At 43.1% G+C, this 9,524-nt stretch overlaps 1 protein-coding gene across 2 annotated transcripts in view; it reads left to right on the forward strand.

The window, feature by feature from the left end:
* Cntnap4 (contactin associated protein like 4) overlaps window positions 1-9,524 on the forward strand; it is a 290,563-nt gene that overhangs the window by 153,800 nt on the left and 127,239 nt on the right. For both annotated transcript variants that reach the window (XM_021169778.1, XM_029480968.1), the window contains exon 4: window positions 6,120-6,267. In XM_021169778.1, coding sequence (XP_021025437.1) covers window positions 6,120-6,267 — 148 coding nt within the window. The remainder of the gene's footprint in view (window positions 1-6,119; window positions 6,268-9,524) is intronic.

The following is a 9,524-nucleotide window of genomic DNA, read 5'->3' on the forward strand; positions in this document are numbered from 1 at the left end:
GAGGAGAGGCCCTTGGTCTTTTGAAGATTCTATGCCCTGGTATAGGGGATTGCCAGGGCCATGAAGCAGGAGTAGGTGGGTTGGGGAGCAGGGACAGGGGGAAGGGGATAGGGGATTTTCAGAGAGGAAACTAGGAAAGGGGATAACATTTGAAATGTAAATAAAGAAAACAAAACAAAACAAAACAAAAACAAAACCCAACATCAACAAACCCAAATCTACAAAACAGAAAAACAGACTTAGTGTGGGTTACTCAGTTTATGGTAGCTTGTGAGTACAGCTTGGTGGAACAAAGACATTATTTTTCCTCCTTCTTAGCCCTAGCAAACCCTTCTAAATTCCTTTTGTTCCCTCAAACTTGAGAGATTAAATAGGGAGCTGTAAAGACAAGGACTTCTTTCTGTCCTAGGAGGGTAGAAGGCCACAGGCTCGGACTCATCCTTGGAGAAACATTAGCTGCTTTTCCTGTCACAGTGACTAAACTCCTGACAAGAGACCTCTCAAGGAGGAAGATCTGATTTGGTTATGGATTGCAGGAGTCTATGACAGTATTCAGGAGGAAGCCATGGCTCCAGGAAGTTCTGTGGCCAAGGGAAAGGGTAGCAGCTGTTTGCTTATACCACAGCTGACTAGAAAGAGAGAGGCCAGGAAGCAGAATTGTGCTGTAGACTTGAAGGTCCACACACCTTGGAACAGTCATTCCTCCAGTGAGTCCCCTCCTCTAAAATCTTTTGCTGTGTGGAACAGCTGGAGCTGGGAACAAGTGTTCAACTGTGTGAGCCTGTGGGAGACATTCTATGCTCCAACCACAGTAGCAAACACTTGAAATGCACGCTCCAGGCAGCTTTCACCTGTGAGGTGGAAAAATCAACTTCCTGAAGTTCTGAAGAACACCTAAAGGACTCTGACTATAAACTGAACTCAGAAGGAAGGGATATTGTTCACGTAATACATTATTTTGAAGGAGTATAGAGAAGGGAGAAATGTAATTAAAATATGGCCTCAAAAATAAACAAAAGGAAAAAAAGAGAAAAAGAGACATTCAAACCCACTTGTTTCTTGTTGGCAGCTGGTTCCCAGTATTTACAAGCTGAGGCAGGAGGATGCTGAGTTGAAGGCAGCCTTAGCTACACAGTGAGACTTTGTCCTTCTCAAAGAACAAAACAAAACTAACAAAAAAAAAAAAACTTTGTGTTTTTTTTATGAATTTTGATGGTATGTAAAAAAACATTTTTTCTCTAACAGATTGAAGACTGTCTTGTAGGGACAGCTGATGCATTTAAAACTTGACAGTAGGCCTTGAAATTTTCATTTACAAGGTACTGCAGGATCAGTCTTGCACCCCATAGACGCTCTGAAAACTTTCTCTGAGAGCACTGAGTCTTGGTTAATCGAGGATTTCACAGAGGTAAACAGGTTGGGCAGCAAAAAACAAATACTGCTTTAGATGTGAGGGAGAGTAACATAACATTTTCCCAAATGACTTTGCAGTGGAAAGATGCTTTAAGGTCTCTGAGTGTTCCTAAAGGATGCTTCTGCCAGCCACAGCACAGCCTGCACTTCTTGTAGTAATGTCTTAATTATTTTTTTAAAACGATTACTAAAAAAAGAATACCAGCTTATTTAAAAATCTCACGTTCTACAGTCCTGGGCTTCACAATTCTGCAAGAGAGAACTGCTAAAATTTTTACTGTGCCAGGGAAGGTATTTGTATTACTTATGCAAATTATATATATTTTACATTTGCACTTTATGTTTAAAAATTTAAATAACCTATAAGTCAGTCAGGTTAAAAAAAATATATCAAACATTGCTGTCCGCATGCATTCCCAGGCCATCTGCCATTCTGTTATCACTGTCAATGTGAGAATCTTTTTCTCCCTGTCCTTTAAGCTGAGATCCTCATAGTACATCTATCTGAATATGTGAAATTCTATTAATTTTAGGGGAAAAAGTGATATCTTTTGGAAGGTCATTTAATTAATCATCCACCTGTTCACTTGGCAAGGGATTATAATTACAGATTACATTAGTCCGCCAGTGGCACCCAGGAAACGGAATCACAAATATGTGATAAACTGATAGGTAGTGTCACTTTAGAATCCAGTATCCAGAGACCAGGATCTCAGCTATGCTCAGTGTCACTTTAGAATCCAGTATCCAGAGACCAGGATCTCAGCTATGCTCGCACACTAGCTTGTTAAGAGGAACACACATAAGCATGTGTGCACACATATACATGTGTTTGTATGTGTGCCTAAGGTCAAAATAACATGAATATATGGGTATGCATACATATACCAATGTCTAGGGTCTCCATGACACATAGAAGATGTCTTCGCATATGTACACACATCAATGCCTGGAGTCATCATAACAGATACATATACATGTGTTCACATGCATACACACACATACCAATGCCTAGGGTCTGTGTGACACATGCATATATGTGTATATGAGAGTGTGAGTGTGAACACACACACATATCTGTGCTTGGGGGATGTACAAGTGAAAGTTTTAACATGTAGTTCAAGTTGGAAAATGGTACCTTGCCTTAGCCCTCCTAAAAGAAAAATTCGACCACATGGACATGCAAATTTCAGGTGTAAGACACTGAGGAGTTCTTAGTTCCTGGGAATCCTCTGAGTGAACCATATGGAGCCAGGGATCAAGGCAAAAGCAAGGGGAATTTATTGTTCCAGTGTGTTGGGGTCATCTTGCACCCAAAGGAGAGGTGGTGACCCCAGGCAGCCCATTCAGCCGATTTTTATACAGTTTTCAGGGGTCGAATAGAGCAACAGCCACTAAACACAATGTGGTTGGCAGAAAGGTGTGACTTTTAAACTGATTGGTCCTCAGGGAGTGAAATAGCAAGGGCTTTCCTTATCTGAGGGTCCCCTCCTGTGGTCTTTCTGAGGAGTGTAATAAACCTCTCCCTTCTGGAGGAAAGAGGGGTGCCTGTGGAATTTTCCGAAGGTCCTGAGATGACCTCTTCATAGGCAGGTTCTTATGATTTCCTCAGAAATGGAAACCACTAAGGTAGGTGGGGAGTGGGGGTGGATGAGTGGGGGTGGGGGCGTTTACTAGTGTGATAATCTTTCCTAATCCTTAGTAAAGTGTTTTGACCGCTGAAATAGGAAATATGGTGGGACTTTGTAAAAGGGCTGATGGTCAGAGTCTAAGGACCCTAGCCAGCCTCCAACTACAGTGAAATCCCTGCTTGGTTCAAGGTGGGTCCAGCCGCAGCCCAGGCAGGTGCTCAGCAGAACTGCAGCAGTAAGCGGCAGTGATAAGGAAAAGTTCATGAGGAGCATTCCCAGGGAACAAGTATGTCTGAGACACACTGGATTATTCCCTGTCCTAAGAGACATAGCACATGGTTCTCGTCAGCCTGTGCTCCAAGAGGCCTCGTAATTGAGAACTTTGTTTAAATTTTCTTTTTAAGCCTTGTCTTCCTCAAACATAAATGCCCCCGAGGATCTTGCTGAGACCCACCTTGAACCAAGCAGGGATTTCACTGTAGCTGGAGGCTGGCTAGGGTCCATGCTTGTAGTGGAGCGCCCCTCTAGCAGGGTAAGATAAAAAAGCCCGAAAAAGAGTAAACAGGAAAGGACCCTTCCTCCTGCAGAGGGTGAGAAACTCAAAGAAGGGAGAACTGGAAGATCTGATGTGGGAGCCCAGACTCTACCTTAGAGGATGTGAGCAAGAATGAGTCCTTCTCAGGCGGAGGCGGTATGGATAGCCCAAACAGGAAGTGACTGTACACGGTTGCCTTCTATGCAAAGGCCTTCATCAGGACTGAGTCATGCCTTTCCAAGGAGATTCAGTGGGGCTACATTCCAGCTGTGGTTGTTACACTTGATGAAGACTTTGGGTTTTGTCCGAAAGCACGGGGAAGGGGTCCTGCATTCCTCTTTTCCAAATCTTACTGGCTGGTCACCAGGGAAACCATTGAGAGTCTGGGTATGAATGGGGCTGGGACGCAAGAATGAAAGGTCCAAGACCAGGCTTTGATGACAGTTCTGATGAGACCATGCTTTGTGGAACTGGGAGGTCGTAGTAGAGACGGTAAAACATGCTGTATCAGTTGCTTTTCTGACTGTTGTGACTATACACCCATCAGCAAGTTAAGTGAGGGGAAGAGGCTATTTTTGGTTTATGATTTGAGGCTAAGTCCATCATGGCGGGGGGAGGGGGGTAACCATAGCAGCCAGAGCCTCGGTCCGGAAGCAGAGTTTGGTTTCTCCACTTCACACTTCTATTCATGGGAGGGTCCCAAACCCATCCGGGGTATCACCCACTGACACTGATGGTCAGTTGTTCTTTGTGGAAAACCATCTCACAGATGCGCGCCAAAAGTTAGTTTCTTAGCTGGTTCCAAGTACAGTCGAGTAGCGGATGAGGATTAGCTATCACGGGTGCCAGATTTCAGATTTAATTTGCAGGTGGAAATGTACAGCTGTGGAGATGCTTGTGGCGTGCCAGCCTGAAAAACCGGGGGAATGGGATGCTGATGAACCAGGAGAAACGAACTGATCACTCACGGAATCAACGGGAGCTGATTTCAAAACACGCAACTTTTTTTATGTTTTTAAAGAATGCGTTAGAACTTTATATGCCCCAATATAGGGGAATGCCAGGGCCAAAAGAATGGGAATGGGTGGGTAGGGAAGTGGGGGGCGCTATGGGGGACTTTGGGATAGCATTGGAAATGTAATTGAGGAAAATATGTAATAAAAATATTAAAAATCAAAAAAAAAAAAAGAAAATATTTTGGTAAATAAGGGTACTAACTGGTAAATACTGGAACCTGCTGCCTGCCTCTTAGCCTTCTTAGCTGGTCCCTTATTGATTGAGTAACTTTAAGGAGACCCAGCATCATGAGTCTGCATATGAAGTAGCATCTTTCCTATGCCATTCCTACATATACAAATCGCGACAGTGTAAACAAAGAGGAAGAAGGGTTGGAGGAGGGGGTGGAGAAGAAATAAGGGTGAAATATGGGTGATGGGAACAGCTTCTCTATCATACTGATTTCGTCATATGTGAAGAAGTCCCATGATGTGGCAGATAAACATGGCTCCTGGCTGGAGGTATGACTTAAGATGTCCCACCTCTGGTTCCCAACACCCATGGGGACTCTTACAATGGAAATTCCAGTTTCAGAGGATCTGGTGCCCTCTTCTGCTCTCCCCGGGCACCAGACATGTACATGGTTTGTGAACATTCATGCAGACACTCCTAAAATAAAAATAAATAAATCTTTAAATGTGTTTCAAGTAGCTAGGGTGTTGAGTTCTATGAATATTGGAGGCAAGCTATACATCAGCGAATGTGCCCTAATACTGCGGAAGGAACACAGGCTTACTCAGTGTAATGGTTTTGCAGACGCCAGAGATTTTTTTTTTTTTTTTGCACCTTCCTGACCTTTAATTTCCTCATCTGCAATTTGACTGTGCTGGCTTAGCATCATTCCAAAGGTCTCTCTCGTTTTCCAGAGCCAGAGTCTGTAAGTCTAATCACGGGTCTTTCCAAATTCTCATTGCTTCCAGTAGTATCCCTTTACGGCTCTGGACAAGACTGAGGCAGTGTGCTGATGAAGCTTAGCAGCACTTATAGAGTGTGGCTCCTACTTGGGGGGAGGCTTTTGTTTATGCTAATGAGGGAGCTGAGAAAGAGCAATAGCCGAAACAGGTGAGCAGTTTCTTTGCTGAATCAGGTAATAGTTTTTCAATACTGAGAGATTATTTCCTCGGCTTCTGCACACTGTTTGCAGTGCTGGCAGCCACTGGCGCGGGGGGCACTTTTACGTTTAATCCGTGTTTTGCTGAAGCAATTTTTATTGAGGGTATTCTAGTCCAAAGCCGCTCTAATGGGTGTGATTGTAATTTAAAGACTTCTTTTAATACAAAGAAACGGAGGTAACAGTCACTTTGTGCATGGAGAGACAAAACAGTTCATCTTATTTCCTTAAAGGAAGTGACACTTTTCACAGGGCAGGGGTCGGGGGCAGGAGAGGGGGGGGCAGATGGAAAGGCCAGCTTTGCACACAGACATTCTTCCCAGGTGATGCTGACAACCTCCAGATAGAGATCTTTCTTTTCCTTTTCTTCCAGGGATTTTCTGGGAACGCGAACGCAGACAGCGTTGTGTACTATAGACTCCAGCCTTCAATCAAAGCCAGATTCCTACGCTTCATTCCTTTAGAGTGGAACCCCAAGGGCAGAATTGGGATGCGCATTGAGGTGTTCGGGTGTGCATACCGTAAGTGTTTTGTTTACCAAACGTGTTGAAATAGACATCAAAGGAGATGTTTGAAAAGCCAGACTGTACATGGAAGTCAACTTTGTAGGTATGAAGAAAGACATGAGACAGGAATGACTTCAGTGGAAGGCCGTTCTCTTGACCACGTCTGCTAATATTTATTGGCGTGTTCAACTTTTACATTTTAATTCAGGGATGAAGCACGTGTGCTTTCTCTTGTTCATCACGCGCGCGTGTGTGTGTGTGTGTGTGTGTGTGTGTGTGTGTACGTTACAAAACTATCATTACTAAATAGTCTGAGTATTTGAATATTGCATCTCCTCCAGTGGTTATATTTGACTTCATGTTAATACTCTGGCTTCAAGAAAAGAGACAAAGCCGGGTGGTGGTGGCACACGCCTTTAATCCCAGCACTTGGGAGGCAGAAACAGGTGGATTTCTGAGTTCGAGGCCAGCCTGGTCTACAGAAAGAGTTCCAGAACAGCCAGGAATACACAGAGAAACCCTGTCTCTAAAAGAAAAGAGACCTCAGTCCATTTAGTATGTATGACCAGCCAGCTTATATGAAAGCTGAGTATTTTTCTCTGTAGCCTAAAAATAATATCCCAAGGAATTCATTTTTTTAAATGTGCCATGCCCTCAGCATAAATTAAAACAGACAAGGAAGACCTCTGCCAGAATATAAAATGTCTTTGAAATGTCTTCACTTAAAAAAAAGAAAGGCAGAGACCACAGATTTCACTTAGACTTCCCATGACGAAGCATTCTATTACATGTTTGTTTGTTGGTTTCTGTAGGGAAGGGACCTAAGAGTTGTTGATAGTCCACTCAAGCACACAGAGCCGTGAGGGGCTCTGCTATTATAGAGCAGTAAGTTGGTTAACACGATCTACAGCAATCAGGCAAACAAGCTGGGGTTTGGAGAGATTCAAGCATTGACTCAATAGCTTACAATTAACACTTGGGAAACTCCAGGATCAAACCCAGGTCTGTTCAGTAGTACTCCATCATTACCCCTCTAGTAAAATTTCATTTACTTTATTTATTTATCTTTTCTTTCTTTCTTTCTTTCTTTCTTTCTTTCNTCTCTCTCTCTCTCTCTCTCTCTCTCTCTCTCTCTCTCTCTCTCTCTCTCTCTCTCTTTCTTTCTTTCTTTCTTTTTGCCACTAAAGCTTTCCTAACTCACATACATCCTGCCACCTCAGGATATTACCCTCACTAGGCTCTGCTTCCTTTTACTAACAGAAAAGAAAAAAAAATGTCATAAAGAAGTCAGGTGAGTTGAAGAAGTCTTTAAAGATTTTTTTTTTTTTAATTAGTTTAGCCCTGTGTCTCTGTGTGGGCTTGTGCTTATATGGGCAGATCCCCTTGGAGGTCAAAGAGGTCGTCAGATTCCCTGAAGTTTGAGCTACAGGTAGTTGTGTATTGATGGATGTGGGTTCTGGGGATGGAACTAGGGTCTTCTGGAAGAGTAGTTTAGGCTCTTAACTGTTAGGTCAACCTCCCAGGTCATTGATGAAGTTTTAAAAACTCTGGCCAAGAGATCATATTGTATAGACTGCTTGGAGCTCCCGTCATATTTTAATGGTGTACCTGCTACCCAATGCCTCCATCAATATTATCAAACAACAATTTTTGTCCCTTTTAGGCTTCTAGTACAACTGTAATGATGTTTGATGAAACAGTAATTGAATTAGCAACAGCACCAATACCAATATTAATATTCCTGATTCTAAAGCCAGATAAACTTGCCTGATTGCTTACTGTATGTACTAGGGTGTTTCTTTTTGTGTATGTGCAATATATATATGTGCTTTCTGCATGCTTATGTATGTGTGGTTGCATGTGCCCATGTGTGTGGAGGCCAGAGGTTGGTATCAGGGGTCTTTCTCTATCATTTTCTTTGTTTCTGTTTCTTTGTTCCTTCTTTCCTTCCTTCCTCTCTCTCTCTCTCTCTCTCTCTCTCTCTCTCTCTCTCTCTCTCTCTCTCTCTCTCTTTCTTCCAGACTTTCACTGAACCTGGAGTTCACTGACTCCAGTAGACTTTCTTGGGAACCCACCAGGATACTTGCATATTTATCATTCCATTTCTGAGGCTACAGGCATGTACCACCTTGACTGGCTTTTCAAATGGGCGATGGGAATCTGAACTGAGTTATCCAGTTCTGTGAGTGCTTCTTATAGACATTGTACAAAGACATGTATGACATCTCAAAGGAACCCAGGAAGCTATGGCAAGATAGCTCTTATGTTTTCCCTTTTTCACAAAAGAGAACTAAGGCTTGGGTTGGTTGACTTGCAACGGCTACATAGACAGGAAGTGGCAGAGCTGGGCTTGCAGCCAAGTCTTCTGGAGCCCAGGACTTGAGCGCCTGCATCCTCCAGCTGCTGGATCAGAGAGATGAGTTCCAGGGCAGCTTTCTTCTCACCATCTGCCCAGCTGGACTGCTGGCTTTCTTGGCTTCTGTGGCACAGCTTAGCTGCTCTGGGTGTGTTAGTTTCTCAGTTCATAATTTTCAGACCTGGAAAACAAATCACCCTTTAAAAATAGCATACGACAATCGACAATCAACAATCAAGTTCTAGAACCCATAACTTGGACAAACGGGTGTATTTCTAACATTTTGTTGTTGTTGATGTTGTTATGGTTGTTATTCTTGCTGTTTTTGCTGCTGCTGCTGTTGTTGTTATTGATTGGAGGATTGTATCTAGCATGCACTATGCACTAGACAAATTCTCTACCATGAGTCTATATCCCCAGCCTGTCTTTAGATCCTGGAGGTTAGCCAAATTCACACATGCATGGCAGACAATGAAGGGAAAGAAAACCAGACTGCATTGTATTGACAATTGCATCCTCTATGGAGCACTCATTCTGCAAAATATTTATCACAGCAGAGTAAGAGCTGACATTGCTTGTGGATACACTGTGATATGGATCCTGTTTTCAACACAGTCTAATCTAATTTTTACGTTTCCTAGGGTAAACTGAGTCTTGAGGAAATGAAGCAATCCAGCTATGTTCAATACTTGGTGGCACCTTTTGAATTCTGACTGTAAATTCCAGGCTGTTTTGCAGAAACCGAATTATTATGTAGAATGCCCACAGGGTAGTGCCTATTGAGGGTGAGAGTTCTTTGAGTTCTCTCTGATGCCACATGACTATGGATAACCTCAGACTCCCTAGTGTCTGAGGCCTATGACTCTTTATCCTTCCTTCCTTCCTTCCTTCCTTCCTTCCTTCCTTCCTTCCTTCC

Source organism: Mus caroli, chromosome 8, assembly GCF_900094665.2.
Source record: "Mus caroli chromosome 8, CAROLI_EIJ_v1.1, whole genome shotgun sequence".
Lineage (NCBI taxonomy): Eukaryota > Metazoa > Chordata > Mammalia > Rodentia > Muridae > Mus > Mus caroli.